Here is a 22,353-nt window from a genome sequence, read left to right on the forward strand (position 1 = left end):
TATATATATATATATATATATCAGTGACGTGCGGTGAGGTTCATAGCTGGTGAGGCACCGACTTAATTATAATCGGATTTACAAATCTAGACCCCTGCATGTTATTGTTTACATAAGGAAATTTCGCGCATGCGTACAACGCTGGAGGGCAAAAAGGCTATTCCTTTACATGCCAGCCATAGCCGCACCGCCGCAGAATAATTCCATTATCTCAATCAAACTTAGACATGTAGATATTATTAATTTCGTGCTGTACTTAACAGCAAAGGGAGAAACCGTTAAAGTACAACTCAAAACCACTATCAGCGCGGCTTCTGTATGGCTAGATCGCTCTATGAGATCGTTGTTACCGTCTCTTACTCTGCAGTTGTGGAGTCATAATGTCTGGGTTCATGAGCGCCCCCAGCGATGAGGCAAGAGAACTGCCTGCCTCACCTCGAATCTGTTCTCTGCCGTTTCTGATCGGTCCTTAGCACATGAAACACGATACACACACAGTTGGTGACAATAAAAACACAGTACATTAAATACATAAGCTAAATTATGGAAAATCTGTTCATACATTAAATGTTTTTAAAAATGTTATTGGTGACGTACAGACAGGAGGAGCATGCTCTCATAGAGTGGCAGCCAGTGCAGTTAGCGAGAGGTTGATCAATCCCAGGTGAGGCTCAGCTCGCTGCTGCCTCACCGGCTTCGCTTGCAAGCATTTGAATGGGAAAATGCAAAAATTCAGCCATTTTGAAGGTACCCTTGCCGGAAGTCACTGACATATATATATACATACATATACTCATCTAGTCAGTGCTAGATGAGGGTCTACAATCCTAGGATTGTAGACCCTACAATCCTCCATTTATTATTATCAGAAGAATAATAACACATTATTACCAGAAGAAAGTCGTAAAATTACGAGAAAAGTTTGTTTTATGAGAAAAATCATCAGTAGAGATCAGCTCCATGATACTTTCTTTGAAAATGTATTAGTTGTTTTCACAATCATTTCAAAGTTCTGCTACTGATTATTGAGGCCGATGTATTAAAGATAGTTTCTTTATTTGTAAAACTGATACCAAAGTATAACTTCACAATATATTCAACATTCCCCATTTTACTTTTTTATTACTTGTGGATATGGAATTGTCATAAAATTACTCATTCATTCTCCTATTATATGACCATCAGGTAATATTACTTTATTCCGGGAAAGTGACTTTATTCTGGTAATGTTATGACTTTATTTTCATATTATTACAACTTTATTTTAAGGGAAGCTAAGTGTGCTGTTTTTTCAAAGCTCCAATATTAGTGCATTAGCAGATTAGTGGAAATGTGCCCACCACCGTGGAGATCATTGAGGAGTTTTGTGAACTGATCAGCAATGGTACTCCAGAGTTGGTATGATCCACTTCAGAGGATTCTGAAACTATAATACAAGAATTTATAGTTTGAAAATGTGGTTATTATTTTTCAAATAACTGTTTAACTCTTCATTCTACTCTACAAGAGAAAATCGTTTTTACTTGTTTTGGCAGGGAGATATCCTCCTTTTGACCATGACGTTTGCCTTTCTCTTTCCTTTTTACAGACGTGAAGATGAAGCTCCAGTGATGACGGCGTCTCAGGTGTTTGAAGAGTTTATCTGTCAGAGGTTAATGCAGGGATATCAGATAATAGTCCAAACAAACAACAGAAAGCACCCTCCTGCGGTGGCCACACCCCTGGGCAGCAGTCCTCTGTACACTAGAGGTAACTAAATCTGATCCAGAGAACTGGCCAGTTACTGGCATACAGCTATGAGGAAAACACAACACAAATTTAGACTTCAGAAAATGAATAGCTTTTTAAGCATAGTGTTAAAACAACAGTTTTCATTTTTGTCCTCAACATAATCTTTGTCATAGTCAGTGTTAGGCATGGGTGATGCAACCTATGAAGGGACAGGAAAACATTAGAAAAAAAAACAGCATTTTGCCATTGTTGTTGCCCAAGGTCTGGTGTCTTTGCGTCGAGCGGAGGAAGAAGAGACGGTTTACTGGCTCAGCATGGGCCGCACCTTCCATAAGGTCTGCCTCAGAGACAAGATCATCACTGTCACTCGCTACCTGCCAAAGTGAGTGCTTCCGACATCATCCTACTCAAATTCACTGAAAAGTTCTCAACTCTTGAAACCTCTAAAAGGCTTGATTTTTGTTATTACTAAAAAAACTGCAGCTGATTATCTGATAGTTACTCTGGCAAACACCAAAAAAGACTAAAACAGTTTTATAATCTTTGGTTTCCAGTTTAAAACAAGGAAGTGATGATTTGGTGTGTGTGCCTGTAGGTATCCGTATGAATCAGCTCAGATCCAGTACAGCTACAGCCTGTGTCCTCCACACTCAGATGCTCAGTTTGTGTCCTGTTGGGTGGAGTTTGGACATGAGCGGCTGGAGGAATACAAGTGGAACTACCTGGACCAGTACATCTGCTCGGCTGGCTCTGAGGACTTCAGGTACACTCAAATGAATGTTATCACAGAGCACATGCAGCAACTAGCAACAGCACTAATGTACCAGGAACTGTCACATTTAGGACAACAAACTTTAATGTATCTGGTGGGATTGTATTTGAAAGACCAACAAAAAATTGTGCATTATTTTTTTCTCTTTATTTTTTCATTTTACAAAAAAATAGGAGTGTCCATTGAGTGTTGAATATATAGACCTACACACACACACACACATATCCTTATATACATATATGTATATAAGGATCTTTTCTTTTTTTTTCTCTCTCTGAGATATGATCACTGCAGGGATTCCAGATCTTAATCTGATTGAACATTTCATTTAGGTTTGGAAATGAAGGCTTTTTAAAGTCTCTTTTCCAGTATCACCTGCTCAAATTCAATTCAGTGTATGTATATCGTGCCAATTCATAACAAATGTCACCTTGATTCAAGTCATTTCAGTTCAATTACACTTACATTTCAATTAATCTTAGTTACCAAACAAAGCTCTGTTATCGAGCTGTTTCAGTAGCAACAGAAAGTATTCGTCGCTCACTGATTGGCTGTGATGGTGGAGTTACTGCTTGTGTCTGTAGAGTAACTCTGTCGATGGCTGCTTATGGGTACCAGCCAACACCAAAGCAATGAGAGGCTTAAAAATCTGAAAAGCCGACCATCAAGGACCGCAGTGGTCAGAGTGGTTTGAACTAAGCAGGCAGTTGGAATCTCAGTGATGAAGATTATTATATTCCAGAGGTGTGACCAAGTCACTGTGTTGCAAGTCTCAAGTAAGTCTCAAGTCTCTGTCTTCAAGTCAAGTCAAGCCTCAAGTCAAGACAGGCAAAAGTTGAGCCCAGTCTCAAGTCAGGGACCTTTAATTTCAAGTCATTTCGAGTCGTTTTTATTTTATTTTATTTTATAATTTGCAATTATACATAAAATTCAAATAATAGACCATTTGTTCTTTTTAAAATCTGTATTTATCTCAAATGATAGAACATGTGCAGCTGAACACAAAGTATAAAAAACATTTTTAAACTGGACCTCTTTATTGCGCAGTTCTGTTAAACTTGATATTCAATAAAAACAGTTTTCAGAAAATGAAATAAGTATATATGAAGTTATCACACGTAAACTCAGGAAGGTCTGGTGCATTTATTTTTCTGCTTTTATTTCTAAGTATGTTAGTTTCAGTCCTCCGTAAATATGGGCCAGATATTCTAAACACAACATTTATTTGGGACAGTCACTGTATTTGGTCTGTTTTAACAAATAAACCACATGAAAAATCTAAATCATTGCAAATAAAGTGAAGTAGTTTTGAATTTGGATGTGATGGTAAAATGAATATCTGTCAGGCCGAGTGGGTTAAATCTACAGCCAATTTCACATCAATATTGATAAAAACATGTTGTCAGAATCACTAAACACAACATAATGAGCTCATTATTTTATGTCTTACTCAGTTAACTATCCCACTTAAGTGTTATATTCAGGGTCAGTGAGATTGTACAATTTTTATTTTTACAGAAATTTTTGAAAGATGGCCAAAAAAACCCCCGGAATTTTAAAAAATGTGTTTTTCCAGCAAAGCTACTTGGAAATGGGTTCTGTGGACATGTGACAGTCAGTCAGAGCATTAAGTCAAAAACAGTTGACTTAATGCTCTGACTGCAGTAAACAATATAATTTCCCAACGTAGCTGTCTTCAGACACACCAACCATCCTTAGATGCTACTGGACCGGCTCATCATCATGATGGACAGAGAGACTCTGTTCCCTGAGTTCAGGTCCAGAATCTGCTTTCTGTTCCGGAGCCCCGCTCACYATCCACCGGCTTCCTGAGCTAATAACACGGTGCACATTATCTGTGGAGGCATTTGAAGGACCGGGTTTATGGTAAACCATCACCATGTTAACCCGGAGCACACATGCTAACACGAAGTTAGCTAAAGTCAGCTATCTAACAGCAAAAGAAAAGCGCCACCTACCATCTTTGTGAAGCTTCAAATGCATCCGATATTCTCTTCTTACATGTTTTACAAGTTGCAGTTTGTTTTTTATTCCAAAGTTCATAACCTACGTAGCCAAAAGAAATTACTCGCATATTCTAGCGGTTATTTCGTCTTTCGTTCCCTGAGCTCTGCAGCGTCGCCGCGTTTTTTAAAATGTCCAAATCCTGTTAATTTGATTGGTTGAGCTGCAGCTACGCACACATATATACATAATGAGAGGAAAAACAGAGGGACGGTCTGCGCATATTGATACGGAATGAGTGAAATTAATTAATGACGCCACTTTATAAATAATGTGTTTTAAATTTTAAGACTCTGAGTAAAAAATATCAAGTCTTTTCAAGTAAACAGCTTCAAGTCAAGTCAAGTCCCAAGTCAATGGCATGAAAGTCAAAGTCAAGTCCGAGTCTTTGAGCATTTTTTCAAGTCAAGTCTCAAGTCGTGATTTTAACGACTCGAGTCCAAGTCATGTGACTGGAGTCTCCACCTCTGTTATATTCCTTCACTAAAAGTATTGTATCAGTGGTACTGTTTAGCTATACTATTCATACCTCTGGCAGATATAAGTTTACAGTAACCTTTATGTTATCTGAACATGTTTTTTCTAGGTGCACCAATAAGTTGGCCCTGATTTCTTTTATTTTGGGTGATCGGTGATTGGTAGATACTTACACTATCTTATCTACCTCCATAGATGTCGGAACATCAGTCACTGTCCTCTTTTGCTCTGCAGTGAGAGAGGACTAACTGATTGACTCACCCACCAGGTCAGGTCTGCACAGGGCGGTTAATAAGTCACTTCACTGTTGCCAACTTAACAACTTTGTTGCTATATTTCAGACAAAGAAATTGATAAGTCAGGCTTTTAAAAGATCTGTGATTAACCAGAAAACTGTAATCGGTGCAACCCTATTTCCTTCCATACTTGAATGAGATGGAGTTTTGTTGAGGCTAAAGATTAAAGTGATGACAAACTCAAAGACATGAAGCTCATCACCAAAGATAAAAGTAAAATAATAAAGGTTGAGTGCAATAAGAACTTTTATATTGATTGTTGACAAAGGTATGATTAATTTGCATCTTGCTATTTTGTATAAAATGTAGATAAATCTGAAATTATTTATTTCCAGATAAATACTTTCTCATACATTATGATGTTCTCATTGAAGAGATGACTATCTCATTCCATCAAGAAAAGACTCCTTGTCTGAATAAAAATAATTTTTAAAATCTAAATCTGCGCCTGTACCCTGCCTCTATTTTAGCTGCACAAATTCCTTAAGTTATTCTGGTAAGTAAAATAATTCATCCTTAGTTTTCTTTCATTTTTTTTAGCAGAATAAAACCACTGCAAATGTGTGGTTGAAGCTATGTTGAAAGGTTTGTCTCTGCCCAACAGCCTGATCGACTCACTGAAGTTCTGGCGGACCCGCTTTCTGCTGCTGCCGGCCGGAGGGGCTCGGCGGGTGGCGGACGGGGAGGGCCACTGGGACGTGTATGGAGAGGGTGTGGGTACTGGGATGGGTGGCTGTGGGGACTGGGTCCTGTTGGACGGCTTCATTCGCTTTGTGGAGGGCCTCAACCGCATACGGCGACGGCATCGCTCTGACAGGATCATCAGGGTGAGACTCGTCTCATGACTTTCTGTAGGCACTTTCTGGTGCTGTTTAGGGCTCAAATGATTAATCGTAATTAAATGATTACTGCAATAATTGTCAACTAATTTAGTAATCGACAAATTGTTAACTGGTGAATGCAGACTCAAAAAAGGCCATTTGTTAAAAGAACAACATAACCAGAGCAGTAATGAAGAAAAACTGTACAAAAATTTACATTTTGCTTTTTTTATTGAAGATTTTTTTTTTTTTAATTCTCTGCAAATATGTTTTACCCATATTTATGCTTGTCAAGTGGCATAATTTTATCTTCATCTGATTCAAAGACTTTAAAAATAAAATTTCCTATTAAGCACCCTTTGCTATCCAATTATCCTTTGCTGGTGCAAATAATAATCACCAGATTAGCCATACACTGAAGTAAATCTGAAAGAATTGCAGCATAAACGATTGGGTATTTCACATGCTGCTGTTGGAAGAATTTTAGCTGCAGATGCGTCCTTTGCTATGAATGAAATGCTGTTATTACATTTCAGACAATAAAATGCGTATTTTCTGATTTATAAAAGGAATTGAATTATAGCCTGACCCATCAAAAAAATAGTCAGAAAATTCTAATTTTTTTAGAACTAGAATCTTCATGATGTTTGTTTATTACTTTGCGTTTTTGTTTTTAATCATGTAAAGCACTTTGAAATGCCTTGCTGCTGAAATGTTTTATACAAATAACATTTGATTGATTGATGAAACCTTGAAGCAAAATCTAAAAATGTTTTTTTGCCATGTCATTTATTTTACGAGATATTTTTTGTATCACATTTGATACAGCAGGCTTTTCTTAGAACTTTTGGCTCACAACAATGTAAGTTTTAGATGCATAAACAAATATTGTCTATAATATTTAGAAAGTATGGAACACTTTAGGAAGTTTTTCTCTTAGTTTCTTTTCCACCAACAACTTTTTACAGCCATTTATTTCACTTTGTGGTAGGCACTAAAAGAGTTTCTGTGCTTGTTCAGGCAAAGATGTACGTTCAACTTTTTACAGTAGAAATGTGAAAAGTGATTGAGTCTCTGTTGGGCTTCCCATGTAGGAAAATGATCAATGCCATTCTTTCTCACATTAAGAGGCACACTGCAACTTGTTCTTCTACAGGGTGCCCTTGAAGTCACTTCAGGAGAGGAAAGTGGTCTACCATACTTGATTTTGACCTATCCTGCACTTGTAGAAGTGCCAACTAATCATTTTAGGTTGTAGCTTCAGCTAATCTCTTCTGTTGAAGTTTCAAGCATTGATGATGGTTACTGTAACAGTGTGCCACTAGATGTGCATGCACCACCTTTGGAATCTAAAGCCAAACTTCAAAAATGCTGATTAGATATCAAGAAGAGCAAAACCTCCCATGAACTTCAACAATGGCTGGCTTGAGAACCATTATATGAGTTTTGGAGTGGATGGAAGACTTCTTCATGAGGAATGGAAATGAACTGACGAGTGCAAGAGGGTGAATGGGCTTCAGAGTGAACCAGGACAACAACCTAATTGTGATCTAGGTAGTGAACCTATTTCTTCATGTGTTGGAATTGAACTAGTGGAAAATGTTCTGCGATCCCCTGGAGCATTTCATCAGTGACAAAGTTCTTGAATATATACATGGAGTTATGTAACACCTGGTCTTAGAGCCTTCCTCAACCCCGGCAGTGACATAAACATATGGAGCTTGACAGTATTTTTCTCCATTTGTATTATTTGCTTTTCATATTGGTCTTAACTGATTAATTTCTGACTGTGTACAGGGTAGTTGTTTGGACCTGGACCTGTTTAGACACTATGATCATCATAGTCTTCATCATAGTTGGTATCTGAATATCCTTYATCATRCATGGGCGGGGGAGTCCAGACCTCATCATAATYCTCATCATTTTCTCCTTACTGCTCTATGTAGCTTGAATTGTCATACATTATCATGTTGATGACTATTCAAAGTATTTTCTTTCTCCCTCTTCTTTCTTTACTCTTGTTAAATCTAAAATATACGTAACTAGTCAATACGCCATAAAGATTGTGGTTTTAGAATAACTACTATTGTGAAAAAAAAACACATTTATTTTGAAATGACATTTAATTATATTTATTGAGTAAACAAAAGTTTGTGGCTGAATTGTGGCTGGTATGACATTGATTACTTTATAAAAATATTACATTACTGTTCAGTGATAAAGCACCTTAAATAACTGCAGCATCAAATATGATACACACGTTTTAACACGATTTAAATGTAATATAACAAAAACATTTCTAAGTAATTGTGCATTATTTCAAAACATAAAACATTACTTTAAAAAAGTGAATAACAATGTATATATTATTTTTACTGTAATCCCCTGCAGTGATTCTTGAGAATAGAGACAATATGGGTTTAAATTTTCCCCAATTTTTAAAAATTATTTCTCAACCTTATGTATGCAAATATGACAAATAATGTTTTGGAAATGTAAAGATGCTAAGGTACAGGCTCCCAGTTGCAACATTTTTTTTAAAATTACATTTTTAATCGACCTGACTCAGAACTTTGTCATCACCATCTGACAAAATAAATATAAAATAATTTTTTAATGACCCCATTAGTGATATTTTTACTCGGTTTTACAGACAAATGCTTCTCAAAAAACAAAAAAATATTATTTAAAATAAAAAACAACAAAAAGTCCATCTGACGGAGTTGACACAGAACTCAAGGTGGTGACAAACTAGTGAGTAAAAAGAAATACTTGATACAATTAATACATTAAAATGAATTAATTGCACATTTAAGTGAGATTTTACAACAATTTCACTGAAAGAGTCACAAAAACTTTGATGGAGTTGACAAAATACCAAACTTCCTCAATTTATATGATGTTATTCTGAAGGAGGCCATATTGTAGCTCATCAGGTCCATGAAGTCTTTATAATATACTAAAATTAAGCTTTTAACAAAATTTCATAAAAGTTTTGTAAATTGTCAGTTATGGAGTTGACACATCATGATTGTTACGAGCAACGTGGGAATAAAACTGAAGAAAAAACTAAAGAATAACATAAGCTAACCAGAGCTAACTAGCCCTCTTAGCAAAGGAAGATAAAGAATGTGGTGATGGGGTCCTCAGAAGTTCTGGTGCCCCCAAATAATGCCTGATTTTTTTTACATTCTTTTTATGTCTGACGGTGTTGACAAAAACTGGGGACATATTTCAGTGGAGTTGGAAAATATATAAAAATTATTTTTTATTTAATTTATTGATACTTTTATTATTATTTATATGAATATTTAATAGTATTCATAGTAGTCATAATATAGTATTCCTTTAATTGTTTTAAACTATTATAATGTATTGAGTTCCGCTCCAGGACAAGGGATTTTAAAGACACTATCCACCTACAACAATATTTAAAATAAAAAAATATTTAGCAAACACCAGGAAAACATGCATTGTTGTGCTTACGATCCAGGTTAGTTTAGTCAGATATTTGGAAAAATTATATTTTGTGTATATTTTTATTCAAATGTTGTGCTTTATCCATAGGACCTGTTTTGTCCCTATTCTCAAGAATCACTGCCTCACATTTTATGTTGTCTAAAATTTGCAAAGACTTTCCTGGAAAAACGCGTCTGACCAATCTCATGAAAGACAACATTTTGAAAAGAGAAAAAAAACTGTTTCTCTGCCTGCAGTGCAGTGATAATCTAGTAGATGGCAGAATACAAGTCTCAATTTGTGTACAATAGGTTGTTTGGGTAAGAATTGATCGTGGTGTAAAAAATAGAGACCACAGAAACTTATGCATCATATGTGATACAAATGGCGATATAGGGTTGCATTTCTGATATTGTATAAAAAGGCTTAAGTGTTAAAATGAAAAATGGGTAACACTTTATTTGATGGGGTGTGAATAAGACTGTCATAACACCATCATAAACATGACATAACATCCGTCATGAACATGAGGAAGTCTTTGTGACACTTTGACTGTTGTCATAAAGTGTCATTTGGTAAATCATGACACTTTTAATACAAAGTTGACATTATTCAAAATGTCTTTATGACAACTTGTCATTAACCTAGGCAAAAATGTTTTCGTTATGACAACTTGACATTAACCAAGAATCATTATATGTCATAAATATCATAATAATGTCATTAAGTGTTATTACACTAACAAAACGGTAACAAAAAGGTAATTAATATTTCCCCTACCTGAAATAAAGCAAAACAAGTAGGACCAACAATAAACAATTCACTAAGCTTTATTACACTGTCAAATGATTTAATAACAGTCATTAATAATTCCTTTTACATCAAGTGGATCAAGTAGGACCAGTTATGAAGGTGTCATTAAGTGTCATTACAGTGTCACTAATATTATCTCTTACCTCAAGTGAAACAAGTAGCAACAGTTATAAAGATGTCGTTCAGTGTTATTACAGTGTCAAAGGCTATGCTAACAGAGTCACTGATATTACCTCAAGGGAATTGAAACGCACTGAACTACTTATATCTACCATCATAGCTGTAGAACTTTGTACATTGGAATAAAACAAAAGATTACTCATTCTTCAAACAGATGGTTTAACATCTGTAACTCTGAAACACTGATTGAAAAACTAAAACAGAATTATTTTTTCTTTAACTTCAGAAAATAGGTTCTTTCAACAGTCAGCCATCTCCTTCATTACCAAACCAAACCAACTTTATTTATAAAGCACTTTAAAACAACCACAGCTGATACAAAGTGCTGTTATAGCGTTCCTGTAACGCTCTGAAAACAGGGACATCTTTTTGTTGTCTTTGTTTCCTGGAATCAGCTCTTTGAAAAAGGTGTTCAGAAATGCTCAGAAATTATAGTTGTTCTTGCAATAGTTGTGGTCAATGATAATCATGTTGAAAGCCTTTTCATGAATTCAAACTTGGTGAATCTCTTTTGGACATTTTCATAGTGGGTGATGGCTCAATTCATTGTGGTCACCTAAAAAAAGAACATAAACAAAAAACAAAAACAATGTGATCTTAATTCAGCATTTAATTAAATACCATTCCAAAAATGTCCCTTGCTACACACTGTCGGAATGGTAGACTTGCAGACAAATGTCTAGTTAACATGACTGGTTGTTATAAAGTACAATACAATTATTTCTTAATACAAGTAGCATAATGACTAGAGCTGTACAAAATTATTCTTATCAAATATTTGTTTGGCAGAAGTTCATACAGACTGCCACTTTTGTTATTCAGATTGTATCATTCAATGTATAGTTTTAGGCACATGAGTGAACCTTTTCATTTAATGAGCATTCAAAATTATTTCCAACCAGATACTCTGGCTTATGGWTGTTTGCAAGAAGTTTATTAATAAATAAATAGATTAAACACCAGTTTTACATTTGACAACAATTAGTTGTCTAAAACGTAACTTATTAAATCAGCTGGTGGATGTTGATTCCTGCTCCCCCTTCCCCACTTACCTGTCCCTGCCCACCTCCCTTCACCTGGAGAAAATAGCTGAATGCTGCGTCTCCTCGTTTAGTTCTGATTCTGGGGATGCAGACCAGAACCAGAAGATCTGAGGGGTCTAGATGGTTGGTACAGCAACTACAGATCTTTAATGTATTGTGGTGCTAACCCATTTAGTAATTTATAAATTAACATTATTTTAAAGTTTATTCTCTGAGCTACATGGAGCCAGTGTAGGGACTTTAAAACTGGTGTTATGTGCTCTATCTTCCTGGTTTTAGTGAGAATGCAAGCAGCAGCTTCTGGATCAGCTGCAGATGTTTGATTGATTTATTAGTCAGACCTGTGAAGACGCTGTTGCARTAATCAATGCGGCTAAAGATAAACGCATGGATGAGTTTCTCTAGATYGYGCTGARACATMAGTCCTCTAATCCTGGARAYGTTCTTCAGGTGATAGAAGGCCGACTTTGTGACTGTCTTAATGTGGCTCTGAAGGTTCAGGTCAGAGTCCATCACTACTCCCAGGTTTTGTTCTGATCGCTGGTTTTTAATTGTAATAACTGAAGCTGTGCATTGATTCTAGTTTGCTCCTCTTTAGGTGCAAAGATAATAACTTCAGTTTTGTTTCTGTTCAGCTGGAGAAAGTTTTGTCACATCCACACATTTACCTGTTCTAAGCACCTATTCAGTGATTGGATGGGTTCAGAGTCACCTGGTGACATCGTGATGTAGAGCTGTGTATCATCCGCGTAGTTGTGGTAGCTAATCTTATTTCCTGTTATAACCTGAGCCAGTGGGAGCATACAAACCGGATTCCAAAAAAGTTGGGACACTAAACAAATTGTGAATAAAAACTGAATGCAATGATGTGGAGGTGCCAACATCTAATATTTTATTCACAATAGAACACAAATCACAGATCCAAAGTTTAAACTGAAAGAATGTATCATTTTAAGGGAAAAATATGTTGTTTCAAAATTTCATGACGTCAACAAATCCCAAAAAAGTTGGGACAAGGCCATTTTTACCACTGTGTGGCATCTCCCTTTCTTCTTACAACACTCAACAGACGTCTGGGGACAAAGGAGACCAGTTTCTCAAGTGTAGAAATAGGAATGCTCTCCCATTCATGTCTAATACAGACCTCTAACTGTTCAATCGTCTTGGGCCTTCTTTGTCGTACCTTCCTCTTTATGATGCGCCAAATGTTCTCTATAGGTGAAATATCTGGACTGCAGGCTGGTCATTTCAGTACCCGGATCCTTCTGATGCAGGGTCTTCCCTGAAAGAGATGACCTCTAGATGGGAGCATATGTTGTTCTAGAACCTGAACATAGTTCTCTGCATTAATAGTGCCTTTCCAGACATGCAAGCTGCCCAGGCCACCAGCACTCATGCAACCCCAGACCATCAGTGGTGCAGCTTCTGAACGGAGCGTTGATAACAACTTGGGTTATCCTTGTCCTCTCTGATCCGGATGACATGGCGTCCCAGGGGTCAATAAGGAACTTCAAATCGTGACTAATCTGACTACAGAACAGTCGTCCATTTTGCCTCACTCCATTTTAAATGACTCCTGGCCCAGTGCAAACGGCTGACCTTGTGAAGCTTGCTTAGAAATGGCTTCCTCTTTGACCAGTAGAGTTTCAGCTGGCAGCGGCAAATGGCATGGTGGATTGTGTTCACTGACGATGCTTTCTGGAAGTATTCCTGAGTCTATGCTGTTATTTCCTTGACAGTGACATTCATGTTTGAGGTGTAGTGACGTTTAAGGGCCCGGAGATCACAAGCATCCAGTAGAGTTTTACGGCCTTGACCCTTACGCACAGCAATTGTTCCAAATTCTCTGAATCTTTTGATGATGTTATGCACGGTTGATGATGATAACTTAAAAGTCTTTGCTATTTTACGCTGGGTAACACCATTCTGGTATTGCTGCACTATCTTTCTGCGCAACAATGGTGGAATTGGCTTCAGAGAGACATTGACACTCTAAGAAGCTCTTTTTATACCCAATCATGTTGTCAATTGACCTAATTAGTGTTAATTGGTCTTCCAGCTGTTTGTTATATGTTCAATTTCCTTTTTCCAGCCACTGATTGCTACTTGTCTCAACTTTTTTGGGATTTGTAGACACTGTGAAATTTTGAATCAACATATTTTTCCTTTAAAATATTACATTTACTCAGATGGGCTGCACAGTGGCGCAGTTGGTAGAGCTGTTGCCTTGCAGCAAGAAGGTTCTGGGTTCGATTTCCGGCCCCGGTTTTTCTGCATGGAGTTTGCATGTTCTCCCTGTGCATGCGTGGGTTTTCTCTGGGTACTACGGTTTCCTCCCACAGTCCAAAAACATGACTGTTAGGTTAATTGGTCTCTCCAAATTGCCCCTAGGTGTGAGTGTGTGTGTGCATGGTTGTGTGTCCTGTGTGTCTCTGTGTTGCCCTGCGACAGACTGGCGACCTGTCCAGGGTGACCCCGCCTCTCGCCCGGCATGCTAGCTGGAGATGGGCACCAGCACCCCTCCTGACCCCACTGAGGGACAAGGGTGTAAGAAAATGGATGGATGGATGGATTTACTCAGATTAAACTTTTGATCTGCCATCTATGTTCTATTACGAATAAAATATTGACATTTGTCATCTCCACATCATTGCATTCAGTTTTTATTCACAATTTGTTTAGTGTCCCAACTTTTTTGGAATCCGGTTTGTATAAATATTGAAAAGAAGGGGTCCTAGGATTGAACCTTGGGGTACCCCACATGTGACCTTTGACCTCTCTGGTAGTTTCCAATTGAAACAAAGAAATCCCTGTTCTTTATGTAAGATTCAAACCAGTTGAGCACTGGACCGGAGAGTCCGACCCAACTCTCCAGTTGATTCAGTAAAATGTCGTGGTCAACAGTGTCGAAAGCTGCACTGAGGTCCAACAGAACCAGCACTGTGGTTCTCCCAGTCTGTATTTATATGGATGTCATTGAACACTTTTACAAGGGCCGTCTCCGTGCTGTGGTGAGCACAAAAACCAGACTGGAAGGAGTCAAAGCAGTTTGTTATTGTTGGGAAGTTATTTAATTGTTTAAAAACAGCTTTTTCAATAATTTTGCTGATGAATGGGAGGTTGGAGATCGGYCTGTAATTCTGCAGTAGGGATTTGTCCAGATTGTTCTTTTTTATMAGTGGTTTGATRACTGCTGTTTTCAAAGCCTGGGGGAAAACACCTGAAGAGAGCGATGAGTTACTATTTGGATCAGATCATTAGCAACAACTTTCTTAAAGAAATGTGTGGGTAGGACATCCAGACATCAGGAACTGGAGCTTAATTTACTTATATTTTCTTCTAGAGTTTTATAATTTAGTAGTTGAAATTGGGTCATTTTTCCTGCATTTGTTTTGTTTGGGCACAACATTGGTACTGTCTTTAGAGTGGATGTGCAGATTAATCCTCTGATCTTTTGAAAAGAAACAAAAGAAACTTGAAAACTTGTTGCAGGCATTAGATTGAAGTTCAGGTGGCAACGTCATTGGAGGATTTGTGAGCCTGTCAACAGTGGCAAATAAAGCTCGAGCGTTGTTAGTGTTTTTGTTTATGACATCTGCAAAGAAAGCCTCTCTGGCATGTTTTAGTGTTGTGTGATAGTTACATAGTCTTTCCTTGTAGATGTCATAATAAACGTGCAGTTGACCTTTACGCCATTTCCGTTCGGCCCTGCAGCAGAGTTGTCTTGCAGATTGAACTGTTTGTGCATTTCTCCATGGAGATTTCTTCYTACCAGTCACAACCTTCACTTTAGTGGGGGCAATGTAATCAATGATATCTGAAAGTTTGCACTGAAAATCATCCACCAACTTATCTACGTCACTATAACTTAAGAGTGAGGAAGAAGAGTAGATTTGATTAAATGTTTCTGCTGTGTTTTCTGTGAAAGTACGTTTTGTGAYAGTAGCTTTTTGTCCAAGTGGGTTAACGGATAAAAACTGTCAAAGAAAACAGCAAAATGATCCGACAGGCGACATCAGTTACAGAGACATTGGAAATATTCACACCTTTACTGATAACCAGGTCCAGTGTGTGTCCCTGAGTGTGTTGCTTGTTTGACATGTTGTGTTAAACCAAAACTCTCTAATATATTAAAGAGCTTTTTTGCCCCTCGGTCTTGGGGGTTGTCAACATGAATGTTGAAATCACCGACAATTATTAAACAATCGTAATCAATGCATATGTGAGATAGAAGCTCATTGAAGTCTGTAAAGAAATGTTCCACATATGTTGGTGTTTTGTATAGAGTTAGTGTCAAAGTTCGTTTGTGGCCTTTTACCTCAATTCCAAGATGCTCAAAAGATGTGAAATTACCCAAAGAGATTTTACTTAGCCACATTTGTCCTCCCCCCCTCTCCTCAACATGTGTCCTTAGGGTAAAATTGTTCTTCATGTGGCTAAAGTCGGCAAAGCAAAGAACACAAGCACCATGTAACATCAGCCAAGTTGCTAAATAATGCACATAAAAGATAACTGTGACTAACATATTAGCTTTTAATCTATTTGCCTGCCTTTAAAATATGTTTAAGATTAAGGGCTAACCTTACAGTAACCAGGTGTGGTTACTGTAACTTTGGCTAACATTAAATTACAGCCAGGTACCATTAGCTTGAATTGCTCAAAGGTAACATTACAAAGAAAGAGAACATAATCAATGTTATTTTCTCAAAGAAACTGTAAAGTTAAGACACATACCTCATATGTATTAGGTGACAAACTTCAGCTTCTTTTTAAACAGGAGGTCTGGCCGTTATGACTTGTATTAGGTTGGCCCCACAATATGGAAGATTTCTTCTTCACCAACACACTGCACGCCTGTTTGTGCACTGCTGCCTCTCACTGGTGGAGATGGTGCATTGCACTACTTAAAACAGCCTTAAATGTTTCAAATGCAAAATTCATAAGTGCTTTGTAGACGTCTTGTTGTAAAACTTTAGGATCAATTAAATCAAGAAATTTAAGACTAAGCAAAATGCCAGAGCAATAAAATATTACCACATAAAGCTGCGTAATTTTTAAAGTTTAATCGGTAATACTTTTATAACAAATTTATGTCAGATCATGATTTCTTGGTTAATGTCAAGTTGTCATAATGAAGACATTTTTGTCTAGGTTATGACAACAGTCAAAGTGTCATGAAGACTTCCTCATGTTCATGACAGGTGTAATGTTATGTTTATGACAGTGTTATGACAGTCTTATTCACACCCCGTCAAATAATGTGTTACCAAAAATTGTGCCAGTTTTTTTTATCCGATCAATTGTCATAATAATTGATTACTACAATAATGGTTAGTTGCAGCGTTGGTACTGTTGTGTTCTGGTGGTGTGTTACCAAACAGCGCCATATTTATAATGTACAGCTTGAGCTTTTTCTCCAGCTCTACTGGCTAGAAGAGAGTTCCTCCTGAAATTGATGATCTTTAAAAGCAGGACAGTCTGTTTTCCGTCTCTTTTCTTGATTCAAGGTTTCCCCCCAGAAAACCTGGTGGTTGGGTCCTGTGGCACTCATTCATCCAGTTGTGTTTTTGAGTTAAAAAATGTTTAAAACCGGCAGGAAATTGGAAAATATCTCTTGATAATTATGTGCTATAAAATCTTTTAAAAATGCATACATTAAAAAAAAAACTTAAATAAGAATTACTTAGCCTGGTGGTGGCACAAGTAAAGCCTGGTGGCCCACCATGCTTATCATACACTAGGGGAAACCCTGCTGATTGTATCTCTGCTGTAGCAGAAGGGCACACCCATGAAAGGACTGCAGGTCACCAGTCCTATCCCACCCTACCCACCTGAGACTGTGGTACCTCCACAAGGAAAGAGGGGCACTTCAGCTCTGACAGCTTTGCTGGAGATGGAGCAGAACCAGAAGTAAGTATTGCTGGGGTGCTGAAGTAAATCTGAAAGCATAAATCTTTCTCTCCTCTGGATTATTTTCCTGTTTTCCTTCAGGACCCTGGAGGAGCAGCAGCAGCAGCACAAGGCTATCCCTGCTGTGAGCGATCTGTCTGGCATTGCCATGGCTCCTACATATGTAGACAGTCCCCGTAAGGTGAGCACTTCTTCTCTGAATGCTTCAGGCTTCTACAGAGAAATCAGAATTGAATTTAATCAACATCATATCCTGGGATCAAGTAGCTGTCCTTTGCTTGTGTTTGAATGTGGAGCTTTTGCTCATGTCTTTCTGCATCTGTTCTGCTCTTGTTGCTGAGCTTCGGGTATTTGATTGTGGGTTATGCTCTTCCTGTATGCTGACAGGACGCTGCCTTTGTTTTGGATTTTATACGTAGCCCTCGCTCCTCCTACATCTATCACTCTCAGGTCAGTAACTAGATCCCTGGGTGTTGCTGGAGCTGTTTGGTTGGTGTGTGTTATGTGTTGCATCTCTTCATACTAATGCTTTATTATTGCTTGACTGACTCCTGCTGATCAGCAACCTTTCAAATTTGCAGTGCCAAATGTGTTAAACTGCCAAGTAGAAAAGCCTCCATTCTCCATTTTCTAGTCTCATTTTCTTGTTTTGTCATACATCAAACATCTGGTTGTTTTGTTTTTTTCCAGATAAAAGAAAATTAAAATGGGGTATACATGGATTAGTGGAATGTGTATTTTCAGTTTATCCATAAAAAAATGTAAACAGACAAAGATTTAAAGAGGAGTGGCAAAAGGAATTTAGGTGGATTAACAGTACAGGCCACTGATGGTCTCATTCAGGACCTTACTGTGGAATATCGTTTCTGCTGCCAGGATAGCTGTTAGCATGATGCTGTCATACAGCAACAGTCTTCAGATTTGTTGCAAAACTGACTGCTACTGGAGATCCTTCCTACCCTCAGTATCATCATCAGCCACAACAACTTTTTGAAGATACTTGAATGATGTGAGTTATGAAACCAAATTGAATTTAATTAGGTTTTAACTAAGTGGAACAGTGATGTTTCCGTTTACCACAATCCAGATTGGGAACACCACATATCTGTGGAAGAGCAAAATGTAACTTTTTGTCAAGATGCTATACACTGCGTGGCAGAGAACACACTGTTGTCATAGTGATTCAAGGTGTTGACTGCATCATGCTGTGGGATTGCTTAAGTCAGCAGGGTTAGAGAAACAGGTGAAAGCTTACGGGAAGATGGATTGATGTAAATAAATGACAGTTCTTAGAGAAAACCTCTTAAAAGCTGCAAAACACTTCAGACCGAGGAGACTGGAACGGTTTAGATCAGAGCATACTTATATTAGAGTGGCCTAATCAAAGTCCAGACCTAAGAAACTGTGTAGCACTTTGAATTGCTGTTCACAGATGATCAGTCCTATTATGTCATTGTTAATCAGGCCATAAATCTTTAGAAAGACTGTGATTTGTGTAACTGAGGGGGAATTATCAGGCTGAATGAAGATAAATATTAGAAATTAGCTATTTGTCTCATAACATTAGAAAGAAGGGTAACATGTAGAATTTGTTTTACAGATTTTAGAAGGACATTTTTCTGCTGTATTTTGCATTTAAATGTCCTCTTGCACATCATGGTAATTCTCCTTCCCCTAAAATTCACCTTTATCTTATCATTAGTAGCTATTGGATCATATCTTTCACCACATCTCAGAACTACTACTTCCCTGTTCTCTTGTGCTCTCTTTGTAGTGAAACCGTGTCATTGTTAGATGCGTGTGTGTGTGTGTGTGTGTGTGTGTTGGGGTGGAAGCTGAATTGGACTGTGTGTTGGAATAATGTTGCTGTTCAGTAATGAAAAGTCTTGTTTTAAAAGCTTGTTGAATGTTTGTGCAGTAACCAGGTAACAGCTTTAGAGAAGAATATTCTCTGTCAGTTAAACCAAGATATCCTGTTGCAATAATCAATTAATTGCATGATAAATTAAAACAAGCTCAATAATTTCCCTTTGCATAATTTGTTGTTTTTCTCTTTTCTCTCTTTCTACCAAAAGCTGGATGATAAAATCTTCAGTCTGATGCTTTGGTCTCAACTAGCTCATTTTATTTATTTTTGATGTTTTCTTTTATTTTGGATATTTAAAATGTCTTCTGGTTTCAGTAAATGTTCATTAAAATAAAACTTTTATTGATCTTTTAGAATGTGTTTTTGGTTTATTATCCAATATATGACAAGCCTAAGCCAAGTAAAATTTCTTACTTAGTTAGAACTTCAGTTTAACCATCAGAAAATGTTTCGATGTGAGTGAGGAAATGTTACAGTCAGGAAAATAAGCTTTAGGTGTTCTCCCAGAATAAATGCATATGAATTAATAAAAGTGTCTGTAATTGTATAGCTGCCTGTGGAAACCTGTGAGCCAGCAGAGAAAGGAGCCCAGGCGGCAGCTGGAGCAGCGACCCCTGCAGGAGAAGCTGCAAACAGCAGCACAGACACCAGGTCAGGTGGCTTTACAGCCTGGTCAAACTCATCATATCTTCTAAATGTTTAAAACTTGAATTCTGTTTGTTATGTGGTATGATGTCTCAGATAGTGAAATACACAGGAACTGCAGATGTCAGTGTGAAGAAGTGTTGCTCAGTGCTAAGTGCTGGTCTCTCCACAGTGGCCAATCAACGGCCGGGGCTCTCTGTCTGTCCTCCTCATCAACGCTGATGGAGATCCTGGAGGCCATCAAACATCCCACGTAAGATTGAAGTTGTGTTTGGAGTGATTCACTGCAGAGTTGCTTTAATCACCGGGTTACTATGGAATCTGAACAAGTATGGAATTTGACTGGAGCATTGGCTTGATCTGGAAAGTATGGAAAAAGAAAATAAGAGCCAGAAAACAATATTAATATTTCTGGGTTTCAGACGCCGTAGTATCAACGTGACCCAATGCATATGGAAGGCAAGAAGTAAATGCAGCCCATTTACTTCTGTTGATTCAGCATTAAAATGCCCAAAGTCTGAGTCCGGTATGGTTGTTCCAACCGTTCTAATAGAAAGATAAACATTATTTTTGAGTTTTGAAGGTAGTTGGTCACAAGGGAGTTAATTTTAAAAAACTTACTGAAAAAATAGGAGAAAAGTGGATCAACAATCTATGGCTAAAATTAGGAGGTGTGAAAACTAAATGCCAGAATTTGCAGCGCCACTTTCTAACAGGTAACGAACGCATTGTTTAAACTATATTTAAATTTGATTGGACAGTTACTTAGAAAGACAAGCATTCATATGTAATGTAAGATATATTATTTTTACGCCCTAGCTTGGTTGTCCTCAGAGTGTTGTTAGCAGCTAACTCAGTACCAAGTACCAGACAGAAAATATGTTTATTCGGTGGGATTTTCAAGCTCAAAAAAAGCAAAATAAATTAAATATAACCTACCCAGCCATACAGTCACAATGAGCTGTGGCCAGACACGACCATGGGGATTTCTGTAGATCGCTGTGAATGGTTGACCTACATTGGACCTGAATCCAGCGTCCGACAATGACTCAACATTAACATACAACTCCAACATGAATTTATGTTTACAGAAGCTAAATAAATGATCTACAAGTAGATCCAAGCACATAGAAATAACATGGGTTAGCTCGTTGTTAGCGATAGCATCGTTACCATAGACTAATTACTGAAAATAGCACAACTCACTACTCACCCGGCAAACAACTTGACAGTCATTTAATGCTTCTTTTGATCCTAAATACCTGACCCAATCTGAAACTAAATGATTGTATTCTCCAGGCTTTTGAAAACTTTCTTCTGGCTCGTGGTATAATATGAGGTCTGCAGCTCCCTTAATGTCGATCGCCTCGACTCCGGGTAAATCCTCAAGATTATAAGAGAAGTCCTTTTTACATATCCTAAATATATGTGTATTTTTTCAAGATACCTTTTTTGAATCCTTTATTTAACCAGAAACCCTTTTGAGATCTAGATCTTATTTTCAAGAGGAACCTGGTCTGTTCCAGCCCATTTATGGCATTATCGTTGGATCACCTTTTGTGATCCAATTTGCTCTGTTTTGAACTGGAGAAATCCACTTTCAGACATCTATCTGAATTTCATGCGTATTCCAGGTCATGTGTCTGAAACCCAGCAATTTCCAGACTTCAATTTCTATTCTGATGTCAGAATTGGGAATGTGGTTGTTCTTTCCTTTCTTCTTCAGCTGCTTGGTGAGATGCTTTTTGCTGCAGACCCCCAAACACACGCATGCACCCACACACACGCGCACATACACACGTACGCACACACACACAGATACACCCCCACTCACACGCACACAAATACACACACACACAAACACAACAGCTATAGTGGTTATCTTCTGGCTAATATAGGGTTCCTCCTCTAGAGAAAAATGACCTTAAATGATAAACTTCAACACAAGACTACATCACACCATTATAGCAGAAAGTGCAATATTTCCATAAATTTATTTCATCTGTCGTCTGCTCTGACTCAACCATCATAATGGCTGTTTTAAAGGGACATATGGATATGTCAGGCATATTCAGGAAAGATTGTTCTGTAACCGTGTGCTCATTTTATCAACTTGTATTTGTCCAGTGCAAAATTATAGAATAGAATAGACTTTATTAAAATTGCTTATGAGTAGACAACCTACTCCATCTGAGGTCTTAAATATTAATAATACAAATATAACCATAAGACATACAGTTGATCATAGACTAATATATATATCATCTCTACATCTCTAATATATATATATATATATATATATATATATTAGAGA

The 22,353-nt window shown here is 37.5% G+C and overlaps 1 protein-coding gene across 10 annotated transcripts in view; it reads left to right on the plus strand.

The window, feature by feature from the left end:
- The window catches only part of depdc5 (DEP domain containing 5, GATOR1 subcomplex subunit), a 74,815-nt gene that overhangs the window by 27,176 nt on the left and 25,286 nt on the right, over nt 1-22,353 (plus strand). For 6 of the 10 annotated variants that reach the window (XM_008433590.2, XM_008433592.2, XM_008433593.2 and 3 more), the window contains exons 27-35: nt 1,589-1,749; nt 1,993-2,113; nt 2,327-2,494; nt 5,906-6,128; nt 17,391-17,527; nt 17,609-17,708; nt 17,915-17,977; nt 19,945-20,045; nt 20,212-20,292. In XM_008433590.2, coding sequence (XP_008431812.1) covers nt 1,589-1,749; nt 1,993-2,113; nt 2,327-2,494; nt 5,906-6,128; nt 17,391-17,527; nt 17,609-17,708; nt 17,915-17,977; nt 19,945-20,045; nt 20,212-20,292 — 1,155 coding nt within the window. The other 4 variants (XM_008433591.2, XM_017310068.1, XM_008433598.2 and 1 more) reach the window with 4 other exon arrangements.

This window comes from Poecilia reticulata, linkage group LG17, assembly GCF_000633615.1.
Source record: "Poecilia reticulata strain Guanapo linkage group LG17, Guppy_female_1.0+MT, whole genome shotgun sequence".
Lineage (NCBI taxonomy): Eukaryota > Metazoa > Chordata > Actinopteri > Cyprinodontiformes > Poeciliidae > Poecilia > Poecilia reticulata.